Source organism: Morchella importuna (genome assembly GCF_003444635.1).
Source record: "Morchella importuna strain M04M26 chromosome Unknown Morimp01GS017, whole genome shotgun sequence".
Lineage (NCBI taxonomy): Eukaryota > Fungi > Ascomycota > Pezizomycetes > Pezizales > Morchellaceae > Morchella > Morchella importuna.
The window spans coordinates 569,079-590,733 of NW_025763414.1; the positions used below are offsets into that span (position 1 = coordinate 569,079).

Genomic DNA, 21,655 nt, shown 5'->3' on the forward strand with positions numbered 1-21,655 from the left:
TGTGGGTTCGGGATACTTTCAAAAGCGTTTTATTTTTTTATTTATTATTTCTTTCCAAGTTTTTATTATTGGCGAACTCCATCTTCCATTCCCTCAGAGCCATGCACGTTTCACTTTTAATCAATCTCTGGGTTGTCATTCTGGCCGTAACTTGGCGGACTTTCGCCAGCCGTCCTTTTTATTTTCGCCTGCTTCTTATCTTTCTTTTGTCTTCATCTTCGGGGGTCTTTTGCTTATTCTCTCTTTAAACGTTGCTTATAAAACTAAAAGTTTAGCGGGTATTGGAGTGATTGGTTTGGTGCATGTGTGTGGGATGGATAGGGCGGGAACTTGATCCCTTATTTTGTGTTTTCGTTTTTTTGCTTCTTCATATACAACTACCTCTTCTTGTAATATTGCTATTCTTTGTTTGCTCAATGTGTTGTGGAAGTGGGATGATTCGGTCTTTTCTCTCTTTTTGTTGCATGCTTCAAAATCAGTGTGTGGTTGTTTAGGACAGTGTCTGTCCTAGTACAGTGGGAATGCAAGTTTACGACTGGACATGAGGGGAACAGGGATTTATTGGACAGGAAGGCTTGGTGAAGGGAAAAGATAAACTTGGATATTTTCTTTTTAATTTTGGGTTGGGTCTATTTACATGCCATATCATGGGGGGAACATTGGGAACTTGTAACAAGAATACATAATTGTATTGTGTTGGTACTCTTCTGTGGACTCTTATTCACACACAGTCCATGTTTTTGAGGAAATACTGAAAACTACGCAACAAAGATTTTAAAAGGCAACTGTGTAATGGTGCACCCACTCAATACCAAATTGTGCAACCATAATGGTTGCAATGTATACTGATGAGCACATATGCAGTAACTATCTCTTATAGTCTTTAACAATCCACTCATTCCTCGAGTGATACTTTATGATACAAATTCCTTTTAATACTTTATATGTTTATTAATCAACTGATTATATGTAGTTAATTGATGTTAATGCTGCAAGAATGGTTTCCACTACTACTTTCGTGTTGAAACCGCATTTTCACGCACAAATTTGGCGGAAACTTATTCTCGCTACATGTACTTTATATATATCATATTAAATTCCATCAATAAATGACTATAAATGATTTATCCTTAACACTCCGTTTGCACCTACATATTACTCACATTTCAAACCCGAAGACAAATCTCCTACCAAAATGCCAGGATTTTTTTGTTAATGCCAAAACACAATGGATTATGTCATCTAGTCTTCAGGGTTAGGCTTAATTACATCTACTGCATAAGAGAGAATACGAACAGCTGTCAAGACCCAAAACAGGTGGGCCAATTTCTTCCTCAGCCTAAAGAGATAGTATTTAACCGCGAAAACAAGATTATCTTTTGGAGGGGCTCTCCCCGTACTGGTGGCCCCTACAGAACGTGCTAAAGTAGATCGAAGCCCAAAACCGATAATCCCCATTTTGATCGCTCAGAAGTGCGCAGATAAAGATCAGCAAAGGCGCATAGATCAGAGAAATACTGACGTAGTTGTCTCCCAAGTCTCCCGTGCCTAGATCTGAAGAGCAAACGTGGAGGATAGGTATCTTAGAAGGGGATTGGGCTCTTTGACCTGGTGGCGATCCCGTGGGGGTAGGCGTGGGGACCGAGTTGTCTCGAGACTTTTATGAGACTTCATTCAGCTCTCGATTTTTTCTTGGCAGCGAATATGTTTCATGAAACTACAGAAACGAGCGTTCCAGTACCTCTCCGGTGGTGACTCAGCAAGTGATACACGGAGATAGGCACCTCTACTGTTGCAGATGTCTCGCGGGTCTTTATGCAATAATTGTCATTGGTGTGAAGATTTTTTACATGATAGGATCGGATCTGGAGAGTCTCACACCCCATCACTAATATATAATTCAATTATGCCAGCGAGTCTTCTCTAGCTCTCGAAAACTCAGCAGTGTACTTTTCAGCTCATACTGTAGCAGGGGACCCCAGGTAGTAGCTATCTGTTGTTTTTTGGAGGCATTAGCCTTCAAAAAAGGATACCAGGACAAGCAGGTACAGGCTGCTTTAAACGACGCCAATCCAATGAAGTTGACAATGTTGACGATGTTGATGTTGACGATGTTAAATACCGAATCATGAAACATCACTCGGCCGTGAGACAGGTTGACCAGCAATTCCGAGCGCCGGCGATCGGCGAGAATAAATTTTCTGAGACTTGACGAACGCCAACGAAATACATACATAATCTCCATATTGAGCAAATCAAAGGACCTAATCTATTTCCAGCTGTCCCCGCAATTTCAGATCTGAGTGGTGTGCTGTTTCAAGACCTGCTCGATTTCCAGATACACCTCTGCGTGCACAAAGCTAGGTCTAGCCTAGTCCACTACCACCACATATTTACAATCCATAGCTGTAAACCAAATTCGGCTTAAACGCCGCCATAGCATCAAGCACAGGTTTCTGCGGCACCTTGAACGCCGGTCACTTGTTAAGTAGATTGGCAGACAAACGAACATGTACAACATCTGAATTTCTCAGCCCCTCCCACCCTTGAAGACCGATCCACCAGCAAATACAAAATACAGCCGTACTAACTGACCACTGTGCCCACCATGGGCTTTAAAAAAAAATGAATGTGACAAGAATTATCAAAAAAGCAATATCCACAGAAAATAACTCCTCCAAATGTACAATTCAGACTTTCAAGTCTAGAATAGGAAGAAGTAAAGGGTGGGATAGTATAAACCGGGTATATAGTAGGTAGAATAGAAGTCGGGGGAAAGAACATTAAGGTCATGTATTTACAGAGAATTTAACAGGGGTAAAAGGGCTATTACACGTTAAAACAGGTGAAACATAAACAACAGCGGCAGGCGAGGGTAAATTGAGATAGATGAAGTATGGCGGTATACTTGAATGAGGAGAGAGATCGATGTCGGAATGTAGTGTTCGTAAACCATCGAGGTATTTGATGTCGTTTCTTCACGAACAGTCAACTGGTGGGAGTCAATCCGTCATTACTCTCCTTTGGTGCTTCTGCTGTGAGATATGCCTCTCGCGTAACACCGATCCGTCTACCATTTCCGTTCCCACGTATGAAACAAATCCCTAACCTTTAACCAAAAGAAAAAAAGAACGTTTCGTGACAGAAAATAAAACTCAATATGCATTTCAACAAACAGATCACAAACATAGCCAGAGTGAGGGAAAATGGACTAGACTCCGTACGTTTCTTAGCACCTGCGCCGAAAAGCAGACAAAAGCAGTTCATTCGAGAACAAAGAAATAAGAGTCGTCAGAGAGAATTGACGTTGTCGTCATTCCCCTTCCTGCAAGGTGCTCATTTATGGGGATCTTGGGGTGTCCTTCTCCTTCAATCCTCCAATTCTCTCGAGATCGACAGACGCGAAACGATCATCCGACCTCTGTTGATATGGGGGAAGTGCCTCCTCCTTCAAAGGGCGAACAAATCCAACACCGGCCTCGCCCACCTCAACTACCATGACTCTTGAGATCCTGCGACCAGTTTCCTTGTCGGTTTCTTCGGGAAATGTAATTCGAATCTCAGGGACGTTCTCAGGGCTTAATGGCATAGGAGAAGAGTTGTCAAGGAGTTGTTCCTTCTCGGAGTACATAAGTGTAGAATTGCGAGTAGAAATCGTCAGGCCATGCTGGTTTTTGTTTGCAGACTCGTATGTTGGTAAAGTGCCGGCTGCCTTGCGCTGCTTGCGAATACGGTTAAGAACAAAAAGTGAAAAGCTGAGGACCAAGGTGAGGGCAATCAAGATAACCAGAGAGATGAGGAGCGAAGACATGGTGTGGTTATTTGCTTCGTAGTTAGCGTCAGAGTTGGGATCGTTTATGTTGCGACGGTTGATCAAGGGCATGGCAGGCATTGTATTATATTATGGTATTCGTATTAGGGCTGTTGCCTTAGGTTCCTGTTGAATATGCTGTCGAGAGAGCTGAATGAGTGGGTAGTACCGGCAAATCGGACGTAACGAATGGGTCGGTTGTTTATTGGCCTGATAGAGATCGTAACGGATTATGCTGTTGGTAGTGTCTGGTATTAGTGACAATTGACAACGAAGACAGGAGACAAGTGTGCCTTGAAGTTTGAAAATGAAACCAGAACATATCGGGGCATAGAATGATATGGAAACGGCAGAAGGTGGGGTGGTGTGCGGGTGGTGGTAGTGGAACATGGTGCAATGATTATTGATTCATGCCATGAATGCCATCATGTCACAGATGATAGACATGGTACTCTAAAATTGGGTACAGACTGAAGGGATCAAGAACAGGCACGTAACCCTTGGAGCAAGGAATGCACGGAGGGGAAAAGCGAACGAATCATGGAGGAAATGTCAGGCACGTACATATTACTAACGTAGCGGGTACTAACAACGCAAACTAGGTATGCAAGGGCGACAGGAAAAAAAGAACAAGAGGACAAAGACAGGACAGCACTGAAGAGTACGGGGAGAGAGAGAATGTGAGGTTGAGTAAGTGAATGATCGGAAGGCAATTTGCAGGCCAGCAAAAGAGTGAAGCCGGACAATTAGAATCGCTGCTGAAAGGAATGACAGGTAGCGAGAAGTGGGAATAGCGGGGGGAAGGGTGAAAAGAAGGAAAGAGGGAAAAAGAGAGAGAGAAGGGAAAAAGAGAGAGAGATGGGAGAAAGGGAGAGAAAAACGACGTTTGGTATCAATTCTTCGCTCTTGGGGAAAGGGGTATAAAAGTGGTGAACGGGCGTGTAATTTTACCTACATAGCCCTTTGTGCTTTGTTTGGCAGAACATTACACCCTAACAGGCGCCAACTTCCACTTTCAACCGTCGTCTAACGTTTTTAGGCAACATCCCGCCTCGGTTGCCGTTCCCCCACGGTCTCACCAGTCTACTTTAGGCCAAATTCCATGATCCATGTCGGTCAATCAGCCAGTCAACAGGCTACCCCAACCGAAACTGTCACCTCGACATTTTGCGAATTCACTAGGTTTGAGATGAGATCATTAAGATGCACTTCACCTACCAACGATACAAACAATCAGTATGAGATATTGCCTGCATTGAATGAAAAGACCGGAACATGGGATGAAGAGAAGGTGAAAAGGGAAGGAAGTGTGTGTGTGTGTGAAGAGGAACAGTATAAGAGGAATTCCAACACTTCCAAATATAGAGAGTCCTCTTGCCGCTGCCATTATCGAGCACCGGACAACGTTCGGTACATGTACACACACATAAACAACATGGTTGTGGGGTTGTGGCATGTTTGCCGCCGTCAAGGTAATCTCGTCCCAGTCCAAAGACGATAAGATGAACGTTATGTGTCATTCGCTCTCACGTTTATCCCTCCAGGTCCCAGCAACCCCATGTCGCTACTATTAAGAGTAGCATGCAATACTTGATTACTTTGAATCCCGAATTCCTGAGGAAAGTACAAATTCATTTCGAATTTCGAAAACGAAGATGTTTGTATGTGTGAAGGCTTCACTGATAGCGGTATGCCCCCCGTCTAGAGCTGCGAGAACATCAGTAACATAATTCAAGATATAGTGAACAAAAGATCAGATGACGGGGACAGAGAAAACAAACATCAGATGACGGATAGAATGGTCAATGGCTTCGGTACGCAACATGTATTGATTCCCTTCGATCACCCGCCAAACAGGGCTGTCAGGAGTTGGTATTCGCCTGGTTCCCGAAAGACCGCGAGGTTATTCAAAATCACCTATTTTCGGCAGATACACCTCAGAACACAAAAATGTCCTCTTCGAGTTCTAGTAAAGTTGAACTCAGTGGTGTTTTCGTTTGGGATAACGTACCTGGTTCCTGGATAACCATATACATAAGTAAACCTTCAGCGTTTACAAAAGGCATGATATCCTTTTGTCATAAACTCGTCACACTGGTAGACGTAGCCAAGTCTTTCGGCTAGCTGCCATCAGCTCTTCGGTCTTAGGGTGGCGTCGGTTATCGTGGAACAGTTCGGTTCTCGACAAAAATGGCCACATGCAAGATGAAGGTCGATAGCGATGTCAAGAGAGCATACTCAACAAATTGAAGACCTGCGCATTGGGGCGGAGCATCCTTTGTTGTATGGATCGATGGGAGATGGAGAGGCAAGGAAAGGGGGGATCTGAAGAACATCTCTGGCAACACTAAATGAGAGAGACTAAGATTGACACATGATTCTGTTGCTACTGGCTGTGGTTTCTTCACTGATAGGACCTCTCGCAAGATGAACCGGCACCTAAATTCGCTCATTGCTGCCTGGATTCATGCATACATGTATTCATGTCCATCACATACGCAATACTCACATACGGGCCGAATAAATGGACAGGCGGGATGGTCGAATTGTTTCTCTCCCTTCTTCTGCGGGGTTGTTTGCCTTGTCTTGTGTGTCTCAGGCGGGCCTAGGTATGGCAATTCTGCACCTTTTGGGCTACCGCAAGGACTGTAAGGCCGTCTTATTAGTTGACCTTATACCACCCTTCCAATGCGCGAACCCGCGCACATTCGTCATCCTGCGAATTAGAAATTTGACCACTGGTAGGAAGTCTATTCGCTCACAGAGATACGGAAAGGATAGAGGCCACGTGGGCAACTACTCAGCGAGAAGATATCGTATCATACAGTACTTTTTTTTCTTCCCATTCTGAGTCTCTCGGCCGGCAGTCAATTCTGGGGAGCTGAGTGTTCCTGCGCCTAGCTAGACCAACCTCTCGATAGTAAAATGAGATATGAAGAGAATAATGAACTCTCATGGATCAGACAGGTGGACCAAATGACTGGGCTGTAAGAGATCAAGCTGGGGTGAATCCGATCTTCCAAAGGATAAACCATACGAAGTCAGATAAAAGGTGTGGTTGAGGTCAGGGGCTGATCAGTTGACAGAAGGCAACACAGGAGTCTTGAACACGGGCTCGGATGGCTACATTCGTTAGTGCCGTGATGGTTTCAATAAATATGAGCATAATTGGTATCGTTTGTTTCATTTTGTTTTTCGTTCACAGCCTGTCACTCACACCATAACCCCACCTCACGCTCGGCCAATGGTTGGAGGAATTTTAAAACAAAGTAACATGGTCCGGTATTGGTTAGAGCGGTCCAAAGGCAGGCGCGGAAGATCGAGGATCATCTTTTACGTATGCAAGGAAAATCGATGCGGGTTTACATACATCCCCAGGATTGAATATATGGCCATAATATTGATGAAGCAAGTACACATCTGATCTGCTTGTTTGAATCACGAAGTCAATAGTTGTCGGCAAACCTCTGGGTAGAAAGTTAGTTTTGGAGAATTGGCTGAGGTTTTGGTGCTACGTAATATGGTTGGGGTCTTTCAACCATGAGTGCTACAGTACGGTATGTATAAACATATTACTGTACATTACAGTGCACAAATCTCAACCAGAGGCACTTATTTGTATCCCAGTCTGGACAACCGTAATTTCTTTAACAAGAAGACGCATCTTACTCCCTAGTTAGTCTATTACTCCAATTTCCAAGCACATTTGACCAAGTATTTCTATAGGATTATGATAGGCAGCTGCCTGCATAAATGGGGCTAGGGAGTGAAGATCATATCTGATTTCCAGGCTTAGCCCTGAGGCTCTACTACTGCGCGCATAAGGAATGTGTACTTTACATACATAGGGCTCATAAAATACCGGGTCACGCTCATATCTTAATTACCGTTACACCCCAGAATCACAGCTGACTCAGTGGCGTTTAAAACGGACGGCATATCGTTGCATATTATCATTCCCGTTTCCCTGTCGACGACGACAAGTAACTACAGTACAACATCGGCAAGTAAAGAAACAATTGTGCATAACAGAATCTCGTGCTAAGTGCTCGCACGCCAAGTCCTAAAATTGGTTCGTCCGCTAGCTCTTACTAGAGTACATGCGGAGATACCTAGTCCTTCCCAGTGCCCATTTCTTCGGGTTCCTAGGCAAATCAGAATTCAATGGAGCTGTCGAAGCTAGTTAGGTACTCTGCTTTTAAATTCACTTTCGTTATCCCGCATCGTGCATTGTGTCTGTAGAGTATATCTAGAGGCCTCTCGTATGGATTTGTAGGTGTTACGCACTCAACGCACTAGGGCAGGAAATGATATTTTTTGTAACTATCAGAGTAGAAATTCCTCTGAGATATTTCGCGCCTAAAGCATTTATGTCTATGCCGGTTACTATTCCCGCGCACAGACCTCTCCAACGAAAAGGTTATCTCGGCTGGTGTGACGTCCACTGCGGAACCGTCCGCTCAATCGGACAGCTTTTGTTCGACCTCCAGGGGTTTAGGAAGCGGGAAGGTGGGGCCACATCGTTTCTTGGAGCCCTAGATCTTCAGCCGTACCGTCGCACCCCGATCTCCTCTAGAATTGATACATACTGTACTTCTACTACATGCCTGTCTACCTTTCCTTCGCCCTCATGGCTTGCGCGCACTGTACGTACTAGTGGATGAAACGAATGGTAGATAAATGAAACAATTGATTGACAGCAGAAACACCCCCCCCCCCACCCCAGTAAATCGAAGGTCGTCAAGGATTTGTCTCCATACAGCAGGTTTCTCAATACTGGCATCATGTAAGGTTTATCACCACCACTTTCAGCTCCTCTTTATGGGCTGGAACGACAGGGCATGAGTGCTAAGTAAACATTTGTTTCCTACCTCCGCATGTTTCTTTCTCGCTGTGTTTTGGTTGAAAACGGGAACGGGAAGGGGAAAGCGTCATGCAACGGCAGAAGCATGCAATTGATTGAGGTTCAAGAAAGTGCCTTCATTGACTCCAAGTAGTGTTGGAAAGGGGGGGGGGGGGGAGTCATACCTCCACACCACTTGACACGTAGCGAAGGCACAGCGCATAACCCTTCCATCAACCGCCTGTTCGTTAAGTCCTGCGATAATAAATCAGAGTTTCTCTTCTCTCAGGTTCCTCGTTTTGTATCTGGCAAAACAAGATATGAGATATGAGAGTATGTATGTATGTATGGATATATGTATGTACTCGTTGGGATCTACTATCGATTAGGGTTAATATATTGACTATGCTTATGGGAGGTCGTTGACGAATGACTGCAGGGTGATCAATTAATTGAGTGCACTTTACTCTAATTTATGGCAAATACCTTTTGATAGTTGGGTACTTACGCCAGAATTTGGCTTGGGAGGGGAGCAGCCTTAAATACTGGTGTAAATACATATGTACCCACATATTTGGTATTCTCATCGTTGATCATTGATACCTAGTGGTTGAAAATGTTGTCTGTCCTATGGCGGCCATGTCCAAGACTAAGACATAAAATTGAACTCTATCTAGGTGCTCTATGCTGTCGGCTGTTTTGAAATGCTCGATATCAATCAGATTAGAGTGGGTGCATCTTCCCGCCTTATGAGGTTACTGGGCAAAAATTATCGATATCGCAGTTAATAATACGCACTAGTATTCTGCATATCTGCTTTGGGGTGCATGTGGTAATAGGTAGCACTCACAAACAGGTCACGATTGTGCAAAAAAAACCCAGATTCCTCGAGTCAATAATCAATCAATTGGAGAACCTGAGGTTATCTGTCTTTTCACTTTACTCACCCCAGACATCGAGTCAAGACATCAAGCAAGCCAGCCCAGACCAGACTCTCGCTTCGCCCCATCCATCCCCATCTCATCAGCATCCCAGCACCACCTAGCACAACCGTACATACACATACATCGTAGCTGTGCCAGTGCTCAGCTACCTTACCTTACCTACCTGGTACCACACCCACTATCCCCCCCCGCACTCTTACTCACGACGAGTAGCGCCCAGCAATTGGAAGACTAATAGATCTACCTTTCCTTTTTCCCACCGCCCTCTCCCTCCTTTCGTGCGTGGGCCCTTTCGCTTTACAAAAAAGTCCCGCAAACTTTCCTTCCCGTCGGTCGCTCTCTTGGTACAGTCAAGTCGGGGGTCAGAACGTAGTGGCAGCAGCAGCACGGACGGGACGCGACCGCCTTAAGTAAGTGTGCGAGACAACAAGAAACAAGAGACATTGTATGTAACGGCGAGAGAGCAAGCAAGCGGACGGAACAACATCAAACAGAAGATATCTCAAGGATCAAGAACTACAGGCATAAGCCCAGGAATGACAGTTAGAGATTGTGCCTATAAGAAAACAAGTACCTAGAGGAATAAGAGAAGACGTGAGAGTATGATAGAGTGCAAGGTCCAGGCAGGCCACCACCACCACCGACGGCAGCAGCAGCAGCAGCGAGCAGCCTTACATACTTGACTCTGAAACCAACACCGAGTGCAGCCCACACAGAGGGGCTTCAAGGGTTTTCGTTGAAAAAAAAAAAACACAGTAATAAAATAAAGAGAGAAAAACTATTGCTCGCGACATTTCTTTTCCGAATAACATCGTCTACTGCTCTCTCTCTCTCTCTCTTCTCTCGCTTTCTATCCTGTTCCTCTTACCCTCGTCCACAGCTCTCAATCCGGCACAATCCCTCGCTCATCTCCATCTTCATCCACCTTCTTCCCCTCCTCCCCCCATCCTCGTCATCCCACATCCCTACAGAGTCAATCAAACCTTCAAACCTTCTCGCTCTGCTCCCGGCGGCCATCGTCATCCCCTTGCATCAGCCCCTCCGCCGCCGCATGACTACAACTTGCTGTTGCTAATCAATCCAAGCGGAGGGCAGGATACCACGCTTTCTAAGGCCTGGCTTGCGCTCGCTCCTTCCCTTCCCTCTCTTCCATCTTTGAAGATAATAAATCTGCCAATACCTCCTGCAACGTCTCCTAAAATTTGACTGACGTTCACAACCTTTCCGCCGCCCGCCTACCTCCCTTCCTTCCTTCTCCGCCCCGGCACCCTTCTACATTCGATTGTACATCTTTTTGATTAATTTCTTTCCTTTTTTCCCGATTGCCCGTTAGCAAACGACTACTACAGCTCCAGGTCTTTCTCCCGCTACTGTTACCGGCCGAACCTTTACAAGATAAGTGCGTAGAACCAACAAGCTCAAGCAACATCTCTCAATCGTTCCATCGAACCTGCTCTTTTCGGAAAGCTTCGTAGGGCTGACTTTCTAGCTCCCCGCGTCAATTCAACAGCTGTTGTAACATCCAACATAACGTTCTACGATCTGTAAATCTCAAATAAAAAAAACCCTCCTGTACAGAAATCGAAAGTCATACTTCTTTCTTGCGTCTCCTGGATATATATCTGTTGTCCGTCGCTACTTCTGCGAATTTGTCACTCAACATTTACATAGTCAATTCCGTACATACACACAACCTCCGGCAGCAAATATGACGGACCATCAAGCTGCAGCTACTGCTCGAGCAGTACCATCAAATAGTGTACGTGTTCTTGTGATTTAATGGTACCGACTGTAGTTGTGTAAGCTATCGAACTGATGATTTGTGGTGTTACAGGTTCGAAACACTCGATTTGGGGATTTTGGAAGGTCGCCCGGGACTCTTGACGAGAACTCATCACAGAATCCAGGCCAGAGCCTTGGAGCAGGTGGTGCAGCATGGGGCATCTGGGGTAACTCCGCTAGGGGTACCTCCGCTATCGGTAGCACGACTATCGGCAGTGGTTTTACAACCAGTAGCAACAACGAAAGGAGAGGTGAGCTTTCTGCCCCATCTAGTTTGGACTCTAAAGAATTTATCAGGTAGAATTGAGAGCTTTCGTTATTGATGTCATCATTTTCCATAAATAGGGTCTTTGGAGGGTAAACAAGGTTCTTCCTCACTTTTGGCAGGATCTGGCGAGCATGAGCCGTGGAGCAATACCAAACCCACTGCAGTAGGATGGACCGGCGAATCCACATCACCAGCTCTTTCAAATGTGGCCATAAGCCAAGATCATTCTCGTTCGCCAGCTCGACTTCGCAGTCAACAATACGATTCCCCTCAGACTAGCTCAGAAGTCCCACGCACCTCATCGCCGTACTATTCTATCCCCCGTCAAGCAGCTGTTGGACAGGGACCATCTATGAGTCAATCTCCAAGTAGTAAATCTTATTTGGACCCTGCTTCGGCGGTCAGCTTTGGTGAGACTCTTGATTTTCAAAATGGGGGTCGAGGGCGTGGCCTTGAAATGGGACAAGGCTTTGGTGACAGGAGACATCTTGGCTCTGTTCTTGGTGCTATCGAGGATGAAGATCCTAACCACACAAATCGAGGGCGTGTAGTATCAAATCCACGTGGTGTTAATACCGGTGCCGAGATTCTGGGCACTAGCGTATCATCCGCTAGTCGTAGTGAGAGTCTTCCACCTCAGCAACGGGCAAATTCAACACCACCCACATATAACCCCAACCAGACACCGCAAGAGGCCGCTGGGTACGGGGCTTACACTCATGTCCCAACTTCTCATCCAGCTTCGCATGGCCCCAATCATCCTAATGTTGGCAGTTATCCGGTTGGTGCGCAGGGTAGATATACTGACTTAACTCGAGATACTCGGCAAGCGGAGATGCTTGCACAGTTTCGTCAGGTTTCAGTCGAAGATGAGAACGATCAATTTCCAGATAGGCGTCGCCTACCGTTCACAGGATCATTTAACCCCCAAAACAATCCAGGGAACTTGAACTACCCTTCACAGCCTTTGTTCGCCGACTATCAGTACCAACAACAACGTCAGAATGCCCAGGCCGTACCTCCAAACTCATCTCCATGGGCTACAGAAGAGGGAACCTACAACCGTGGACAGGAAGGGTTTAGCAACGACCAATATAATGGGGATGGGTACGTTGAGGGCTACAACGAGTTTCGGACTAGGCCTTATGAGAGAGTTGGTGCAATGTCTCCAGGCGACCAAAACGTTGATTTCCAGAGAAGAAGTTTGGCCAGCCCGTACTATCCAAGCGGGACCACTCCTCCGCCACAGGGGGACTTTCGCTCTGCTTCTCGTGGTGCTACTGCGCGCACGCCACCTTCGGTACAGCTGGGATTGAACCATGAGAAATTAAGGCAACGGCTGTTAGTCACCCAACAACAGCAGCAGAGCCCCCATTTAGGTCAAAGCCAGACTATCATGCGCGATCAGCTCTACCGTACTCAGCAACAGCAGCAACAGCAACAGCAGTTCCCTATGTCTGGGCCGTATGATTACACATATAGCAATTTGCGAATGCAAATGCCCACTTATCCTGGCGGTTCACCAATCAGTCCTTTGGCTGCACCTACTCATCCAGCTGCTCGGAGACATGATGACATCGGAAGCCTTAGAAGCGCATTACTGGAAGAATTCCGTTCAAACTCTAAATCCAACAAACGTTATGAGCTCAAGGTAAACTAAGCCTCTAAGTTATTCCAAGCCTCTTACTAACACAGATAGGACATCTATGGTCACGTTGTTGAGTTTAGTGGTGATCAACATGGATCTAGATTTATCCAGCAAAAGCTTGAAACGGCAAACAGCGACGAAAAGGATATTGTCTTTGCAGAAATTAAACCGAACTCTTTACAATTAATGACAGACGTTTTTGGGAACTATGTTATTCAGAAGTTTTTCGAGCATGGAAATCAGCTGCAAAAGAGTGTTCTGGCAAAGCAAATGGAAAACCACGTTTTGACGCTCTCTTTACAGATGTATGGTTGTCGTGTTGTTCAAAAGGTAAGGAAGGAAAATATATCTGCATGGTATATGGGCTAACACAAATCACAGGCTCTTGAGCACATCTTGACCGAACAACAAGCAACCCTCGTCAAGGAGCTAGATGGACATGTTCTGAAGTGTGTCAAGGATCAGAACGGAAACCACGTAGTCCAAAAAGCTATTGAGAGGGTCCCTGCGGAGCACATTCAATTCATCATCAAGGCTTTCCACGGCCAAGTCCAGACTCTTGCAACACATCCTTACGGCTGTCGTGTAATCCAGAGAATGCTTGAGCATTGCGACGAGACTGCGCAGGCATCTCTTTTGCAAGAGCTTCATTTCTGTACTCAGGCTCTAGTTCAGGATCAGTACGGCAATTACGTGACGCAACATGTGATTGAGCACGGGAAGGCTGAGGATCGGGCTAAAATCGTCAATCTGGTTACCTCTCAATTACTACACTTTTCAAAGTATGTTCACCTAAATCCAAACACCTTTCTGCTCTCAAGTAGCTAACCAAACTGGATTAGACACAAATTTGCCTCAAATGTCGTCGAGAAGAGCATAGCTTTCGGGTCACCAGACCAGAAGCGTGAGATTGTGAAGGTCGTTTGCGCAGCTCGACCTGATGGCAGTTCTCCCCTGCAGATCTTGATGAGAGATCAGTACGGCAATTATGTGATTCGTATGTGAGATCTAATACTTTGGTTGGGTTTAAATGCTAACATTCAGTTAAGAGAAACTTTTGACCTTGCTTTCGGGCCAAGACCGTGAAACTTTGGTTGAGCAAATCAAACCCCAACTACAGGCGCTGAAGAAATTCACATATGGGAAGCAAATCAATGCGGTATGTGTTAGTTCCTACCTTCAGCCATATTATACAACGCCGTAGCTGACAAATTTATAGATCGAAAAACTGATTTACAACTCTTCCACGCCATCGCAGACAGCTTCTCCACCGCCTGGCTCAGTCGCTGCCACCCCGCCGGACCACACCTCGGAATCGAGTGAGGTACCATCTACAAATACAAGTAATGCTGGCGAGGTTCCCGTAGTCGAAAAGGCTATCGAGTAAGCTTAGCTAGATCATATCGGCATTGTGGTCTAGAACTGGGAAACAAATTTGGCGTCAGGAAGTGTTTCATGGAAGTGTTTCAATCTTATTTTTGGCTGAATATTTTGGGGGCCAGTCTTCTTCAGTATATTTTTTATATTTCTTTTGGGATGCGAAATGAAGCATTTATAATCATGTGTTTAAAATACCCCTTTATTCCCCATTTCTTCTATCCAGATCCCCTCTTTTCGCTTCTTGTACTTTCAAACACCATTAAAAAAAAATGTAGCGGCATTCACGCGGGGCGCGGGGAAAAATAGCTTTACGGATGTTTTCAAATTGGGGTTTATTCTTTTTTTTTTTTTTTACGGCTATCGGCTTGGGTTCGGCATGAGAACTTGTCACAGGGGGTTGTGATTTTGTTGATTCTTTATATCGGCATCTTTCATTATTTTATGTTTATGCTTTGTGAATTTTCTTGGAGAAGGTTAGGATGCCTTGGGTGAATTCGTTTTCGTCGTGTTGTGTTCACAAGAGGCGATTTTTTGTCCTTGTTGAGGTTTCATCCGACTACCCATCATCGTGTTCAAAAACCCCCGTATTTCATTTTCACGTAACGATATTATTATTATTATTATTCCTTTATTTCTTGTTTTATTTTTTTTTCTTCTATCGCTCTTACCCACTGTATATGATTCCAATTTGTCAAATTTTCTCTTTGTAGTTTGTTTGCGCATTGTTTATTTTCGATAGTTTTCCCTCGTAGTTATTTTAGGCGATTTATTTATCTATTTTTGTTATGTGTTGGCCAAAACCGGGAATGAGGGAAAAGAAATTATTTCAACCCGGCTTGTATATACGTATGTGTTCTTGTTGGTGTCAATGCGATTATAATCTTTACTGCTCGAAATTTGCACCAGACTGGGAAGCAATGACGAGTAGATGCAATTATCTCCATGGACCCTGAAGTCTTTTTACGAGGTAACCCGAGTGAAATAGATTGAGGTTAAAGGCCTCAACAATAATGGTCTCACCCTACCGGATTAGGTTCATTGATCAGAACAGTTGTAATAACCCTAGCCCACTATTATCATTCTTCGTCTGCACCTTAATGTCAGTGCCAAGAGTGTGGCTTATGCTAAGAGATCTGCTTGTATTGATCTCACACTCAAACTCTCCACTATTTGGGGAAGGGGGGGAGGGGAGAAGGGATAACAACACAAAGATTCCCTTCCTTCCGCGGAGGGCTTCACTTTTCGTCCTCCCCCCCCCTACACACAAGATAGTAGATCCAACAATCACCCATCACCTGACGGTCGAAATCTCCCGAGGAGTCACCGCTGGAAAGAGCCCAATATTGTTTTTTTCTTCTTCTTTTCCCTTCCCTGCCGGTGATGGAACAGGGGGTCTTTTGCCTTCTCAATATTAGTTACGTAGGACCCGGTTAATTGATGGCGCGGCCCGCTGATAGGGTGCGCGCGAGAATGAGAGAGAGGGAGAGCGGAGAGAGGAGCGAGAGGGTCAGAGGGGGGTGTTACATTGTGCGGCGGTTGAGTACATGCGTTGGAGTGAGGTATGTGGTGGCTTGTTGTCGGTGGCTTTTTTTTTTGCCAAGGACAGAACCACTGGGAATGCTTCGTGGCCCTGACCTTCTTCCCGCCCCCCACCATTTCTCCCCCCACTCTCGACGTTGTGTTGTGTTGTGTTGTGTTGTGTGAGTGGTGCGCCAGGTGGTTCGTCAAGCGCCCCCTTCCCTTCCAGCCGCGTGGGTTTGTGTGGTTTACTGTGCTCAACCGGTGGGAGCTATTTTAATCCCGGGAATGTGTCCTACGTGGTTGGAGTGGCTTGCAACGGTCATGGAATATCACTCGATCGATGTTGCGTGGTGGGTTGGGGTTGCATGAGATATCACTCGGCGCGCCCCGGAATATTAAGGTGGCCATATGTGGAAAGGCGCTAACGGTAACGAGAGCGGTTAGACTGAGGTGAGTACGGATTACAGACTACAGCTGTGAGGTTATTGGCCTCAACTTTCTACTCCTTCTGATAACTCTGCGAAGACACCCATTAATCTTGCGTTCAGCCTGGGGTGCTCCAGACAACCAATCAACCCATCTGTGTATCACGGTGGTGGAGCGATCATTGGGTACCGAAAAACAACTGAAAATTTATTTCCAAAACAAAATCCGTACAAAACACCCAATCTAACTAAACGAATGCCTTGATAAAAACAGAAACGGGAATAATTATACAAAACACCAAACCATCTACCAAAATACATGAGGGAAAAGAAAATATAACTCGGCGGTAAATGTACAAGCATTGTCTTGGGGTTTTTTTCCTTTTATTTTACACAAACACGTCATCTGGTGACTTCTCCAGCTTTTCGACACCTAGTGCGCTTCTTCTCGCTCTCTCGCTCTCGGTTACAAGAGCTTTGGCCTCTAGGCGTTTCTTTTTCTCGACGTACTGGAGGAGGCGGATACAACCGGTGGGGGTTATCTGGATTTTCATTAGATGGGGATAGTGTGGAAGAAAAGTGGGGGCAGGCGGGGACATACCCCTTCAATACGTCTGGCTTGGCCAATGCTTTCTGGTCGGACCTCGCTGAGGAGAATTCTTTCTTCTGTTGATAATCCGACAACCCTATCACGTGCAGTTGTCAGTAAGGAAGAATAGACAGGAGTAGAAAGAGAGAGGGCTCTCACTGGGTATAATCCAAATCCGGAGTCAGACGCAAAGCCTCATCTCTCATGAACATCTTAACAGCGCTTGCCTGTCGCACTACATATGGCTCATAAACACCTTCGATTTCAACTCTTCGCATGATGTTTTCTGACCACTGGTCCTTCTCCAACACACCGACCTCGACAAGTTTCGCCGTATCTACACCTGCTAGTCTGAGGAGTTGAAACGCGCTTCGCTTCTCGCTGTCCTTGTTCACTCCGAGACCGCGCCGGGTCCACTCGTAGGAGCCGAAAACGGTAGTCTCAAGCTTTGTCCGCAGATCCGCCATCTGCGATGTCTCACTCTCATAGTGGGCCCACCTTTTATCCCCCACAACGCCATGCGCACGGCCCATGGGCGTCAGTCGTACATCTGCATTATCGGCCCGTGCGGACATTCTGAACTCGCTGCGCGAGGTGAACATCCTATATGGCTCGCTAACACCCTTCGTGATGAGATCGTCGATCATGACGCCGATGTAGGCGTCACTTCTACTTATGATCATCTGTGGCTTCCCTAACGCGGACAAGCCTGCGTTGATTCCCGCTACTACACCTTGTGCAGCTGCTTCCTCGTAGCCAGTTGTTCCATTGATTTGCCCGGCGAGGAACAGGCCCTTGATGGGCTTTGTCTCCAGAGTTGCACGGAGGTGCCGTGGATCGACGTAGTCGTATTCAACGCCATACCCGGGCTGTAGCATGTTTACCGATTCGAGTCCTGGGATGGTTTTGAGGAGGCGCTCTTGAACTGCAGCAGGAACGGTCATGGAGATTCCGTTAGGATATACTACGTGGTCTGTTACACCTTCTGGTTCGAGCCAGATTATGTGGTTTTCCTTGTGGGAGAAACGAATTATCTTGGACTCAAGAGAAGGGCAGTATCGCGGTCCCTTAATTGTCTCACGAATGTGGATGGACTCATGAAGGTGCTGACGAAGGATATCGTGAGTGGCCGGTACGGTGTTGGTTGAGTGGCAGAGGTTCTGCTCTTCAATTTGCACACGCTCGTTGAGATAACTGAACGACATTGGCGGTTCATCGCCATACTGCGGGAGAAGATTCTTGTAATTGATAGTGCGTCCGTCAAGACGGGGCGGCGTTCCAGTCTTTAGACGTCCCATCTTGAAGCCGGCAGTCTTGAGGGATGCAGATAGGCCGAAAGTGGCGGCCTCCCCCATGCGTCCCGACGGGAATACATCCATACCGATATGGATCTCCCCGCCGAGAAATGTACCCGTGGTGATTACTACGTTTTTCGCCTTTATAATTTCCCCAGACTCAAGCTTAATGCCCTGGATCTTCCCGTAGTGGCCTTCTTCGTCCAGGTGCAGCCCATTCGGCGCCTGGTTCACCACAATATCTGCAACGCTCCCTTGAACAATCTCCAAGTTAGGATAAGAGTTAAGCTCGTCTTGCATATACTTCTTATATAATACCCTGTCTATCTGAGCTCTGGGGCCCCAAACGGCAGGTCCTTTGCTTCTGTTGAGCACCCGGAACTGGATACCAGCTTTGTCTGTGATGCGCCCACAGACGCCGTCAAGAGCATCGACCTCCCTGATCATGATACCTTTCCCAATGCCGCCGAATGAAGGATTGCAGGAGCATGTGCCAATCGTGTCGATTTTCTGCGTCACGAGCGCGGTTCGTGCGCCAGCTGCATACTAAGCGAAATGCCCGTGCGGGTGTGAGGAGAGTGCAATTTCTTACCTCGCGCAGCGGCAGCGCAGGCTTCAGATCCAGCGTGGCCTCCGCCGATAACAACGACATCGTATTCTCTGGCTGCACTGTACCCCATAAGTCTGGTGTCTCCGGGGGAGGATGTGGGGGAGGGTGGCGGGGGAGACCCCACGTACCTTGGGTCTGCGGAAACGGAGGCCAATCCTCGAATTCGGTAGCCCCGGGGTTTAAGGAACTTTGCGCCAGAGCGGCGGAGTAATTGGCGGGTGTGGAGGAGTGAGTTCATTGCGAATGTGGGGTTGGTTGGTCTGGGGTTGTGTTTGGGGATAGGGAACTTTTTTTTGGTGTTGAGCCGCAACCGTTGTGCAGGAAGAAAGGCTTGGCGGGTGCATGGATGGCCATCGAGTCAGATCCTGTGATGCAACCACAACCTCTTTGTTCGTGGGGTTTTTGTATTTCATTTCTTTGTCTCTTTGTTTCTGGAGATGCATCAAAACTCGAAGTTAGTAGTCAAGATGTTCAATATTCTGCACCTTCCTTACCGTAAAAATGAATCGCTATCTTCCCGGAAAACCTACGGAGGTTCTATATGTCGATGAAGAGGAGCCACAGAGGCTATGGGACCCCGAAGGTGATATGCTCGCGTTCAATCTACCTTATGGATTTGGCTTTCTAGCACCCGTGGTGGATGCATGCCATCTCAAGGCGCTGGACATAAAAGATAGGTACTTAACCTGGGACGAGGCATCTATCAAAGCCAGGTTGGGGGTACTCAGAGACATCGAGAGAGAGGACTACTCAAGCGACATCCTATACATGGATGAAGAAGGTATCAGTCTCCAAATCTCTCTCCCAAACACCTACAGAATACTAACACAAACACCCTCCCTACCCAGAGCTCGACCAACTAACCCGCCACTACCAACGACAAGACATCCAGAAGAACGAGCAATACGCCAAAGCTTTCGGTCTCCTCATTACCAACCCCATCCCCTTCATAGCGGCGCGCGCCTGGGTAAACTGGCCAGATACCCTCGAGATCCTCTCACTCATCTCCCTCATTATCTCCGCGTCATGCGTCCCCGCCGTCTACACCGACCGCCTCGCGCTCGACATGCCCACCCGCTGGAAGTACAGGATCATCAGAGCAAACATCTACCTTGCGGGTTTCCTTGCATTTGTGGCCGTTATTTTCCCAGCCGGCGGCAATCTAGTGGGGTACAGGGCCGCGGAGAAATACTGGACGAATGATGGTTCCATCTTTGGCGTGTTCCCGCTAAGTATGTTATCCTTCTTCGGTGGAAGTGGCCAGGTCGATGGAGTGGCTGACCGGTTCGATGTAGTTATGGCGCTTGTGTCCCATGGGATCAGGCGCATGATGGAGGCGGTGAATCACTTGGAAATGGCGCATATCAGGTATATGTATCTTCGACCGGCCCGCTGGGAAGAGATTGGCTTGAGGGCGGCATTGATAGAGCAGGGGGTGGAGGTCCCGCCTCTTCTGGAGGCGCTGCCAGTCCCGCCAGTCCCACCAGCCCCACCAGCAGCAGACGCGGCACCACCAGCGGCCGCGGGGGGCTAGTCTGGTTTGGTCAAATGTGTATTTGCAATTTGGTTATTTGGTGTCGAATCGTTGAAGATTGGGTGTGTTTAATCTGTGCAATCTCATTATATTATGTGACATGAATAGCATATGCTATTTGTGACTAGCAAGGTCATTATGAAGTTTATTTATTAGTACTGATAGGATTTCAGTTTTATAATCATGAGATATCACTCGTATAATTGTTCGATACTTCGGAGTACAAATAAGTCTTAGAATAACCTAGCATCCTAAATAACTCTGGGGACGCGGGAAGCTATATTAGCCTTATATGAGAAAAGGAGCACGGTGCACTTGTTTAGGAGGGGGGGGGGGGGGGGGATTAGGAAAAAAAAAAGCATTGCATCGTAGGGGACTCGAACCCCTCCCAGTTGCTTGGAAGGCAACTATGCTACCCCTGCACCAACGATGCATGAAGAGTTTTGCAGTCTCAAAAACTTTTACGCACTAACTAGCGTAGGTTTGAGTATTAGCGTGATGCTTGTGGTTGATGCTGCAGGAACCTCGAGTAAGAGGTGTTGCAAACCGCGGCCTCTTCTGGAGCGGGTAAAAGATGAACAAGGTGTGAATATAGACATTACTGTATCAAGACCAAAAAATGAATTGAAAGGAGGGGGATTCGAACCCCCGCGGGCTAGGCCCATGAGAAACCTCGCTTATTAAGCAAGAAAGATAATTATCTTGAGTCACACACCTTAACCACTCGGTCATCCTTCCATGACAGTTTTGAAGTCACTATTCTTACATAAACAAATGTCTCTATGAGTCTCTATGAAGCTCGACTGTACCTTGGTCATGATTACTCTAGCGGAGTTCGGCTTTCTATTGGAACCCTTGTGGGCATCATCCACAAGAGTGAACTTGGATATGACTGGCTACTATATTGATCCTTTCAGGTAGTCTAGACATAGATTTCCGACAGCGTGTAGCGGAAAGGATCACTTCGAACAGTTTTGGAGGCATAGCAAAATTTATCTCATGAAA

The 21,655-nt window shown here is 46.5% G+C and overlaps 7 protein-coding genes across 7 annotated transcripts; 5 read left to right on the forward strand and 2 right to left on the reverse strand.

Annotated features, from left to right (window-relative positions):
- Positions 1–3,340: 3,340 nt before the first annotated feature.
- On the reverse strand, positions 3,341–3,811 carry LAJ45_06052 (uncharacterized protein; the record flags this gene model as incomplete). Its single annotated transcript, XM_046115620.1, has 1 exon — positions 3,341–3,811. One exon carries the CDS (start codon positions 3,809–3,811, stop codon positions 3,341–3,343), a length of 471 nt encoding a protein of 156 aa, XP_045971204.1.
- A 1,102-nt stretch (positions 3,812–4,913) lies between these two features.
- Positions 4,914–5,241, forward strand: LAJ45_06053 (uncharacterized protein; the record flags this gene model as incomplete). Its single annotated transcript, XM_046115621.1, has 2 exons — positions 4,914–5,118; positions 5,177–5,241. The coding sequence occupies 2 exons, from the start codon at positions 4,914–4,916 to the stop codon at positions 5,239–5,241; spliced, it is 270 nt and encodes an 89-aa protein (XP_045971205.1).
- A 4,117-nt stretch (positions 5,242–9,358) lies between these two features.
- On the forward strand, positions 9,359–10,804 carry LAJ45_06054 (uncharacterized protein; the record flags this gene model as incomplete). The annotated part of the gene is made up of 4 exons (XM_046115622.1): positions 9,359–9,382; positions 9,498–9,764; positions 9,812–10,008; positions 10,061–10,145. 4 exons carry the CDS (start codon positions 9,359–9,361, stop codon positions 10,143–10,145), a joined length of 573 nt encoding a protein of 190 aa, XP_045971206.1.
- Positions 10,805–11,306: 502 nt separating this feature from the next.
- LAJ45_06055 (uncharacterized protein) lies at positions 11,307–14,683 on the forward strand (the record flags this gene model as incomplete). Its single annotated transcript, XM_046115623.1, has 9 exons — positions 11,307–11,357; positions 11,433–11,631; positions 11,726–12,058; positions 12,200–13,299; positions 13,348–13,626; positions 13,678–14,078; positions 14,139–14,293; positions 14,346–14,455; positions 14,516–14,683. The coding sequence occupies 9 exons, from the start codon at positions 11,307–11,309 to the stop codon at positions 14,681–14,683; spliced, it is 2,796 nt and encodes a 931-aa protein (XP_045971207.1).
- A 1,854-nt stretch (positions 14,684–16,537) lies between these two features.
- LAJ45_06056 (uncharacterized protein) lies at positions 16,538–16,945 on the forward strand (the record flags this gene model as incomplete). Its single annotated transcript, XM_046115624.1, has 3 exons — positions 16,538–16,647; positions 16,746–16,808; positions 16,897–16,945. The coding sequence occupies 3 exons, from the start codon at positions 16,538–16,540 to the stop codon at positions 16,943–16,945; spliced, it is 222 nt and encodes a 73-aa protein (XP_045971208.1).
- A 66-nt stretch (positions 16,946–17,011) lies between these two features.
- LAJ45_06057 (uncharacterized protein) lies at positions 17,012–19,354 on the reverse strand (the record flags this gene model as incomplete). Its single annotated transcript, XM_046115625.1, has 5 exons — positions 17,012–17,164; positions 17,224–17,308; positions 17,371–19,045; positions 19,099–19,175; positions 19,245–19,354. The coding sequence occupies 5 exons, from the start codon at positions 19,352–19,354 to the stop codon at positions 17,012–17,014; spliced, it is 2,100 nt and encodes a 699-aa protein (XP_045971209.1).
- A 263-nt stretch (positions 19,355–19,617) lies between these two features.
- LAJ45_06058 (uncharacterized protein) lies at positions 19,618–20,650 on the forward strand (the record flags this gene model as incomplete). The annotated part of the gene is made up of 2 exons (XM_046115626.1): positions 19,618–19,897; positions 19,965–20,650. The coding sequence occupies 2 exons, from the start codon at positions 19,618–19,620 to the stop codon at positions 20,648–20,650; spliced, it is 966 nt and encodes a 321-aa protein (XP_045971210.1).
- Positions 20,651–21,655: the final 1,005 nt, after the last annotated feature.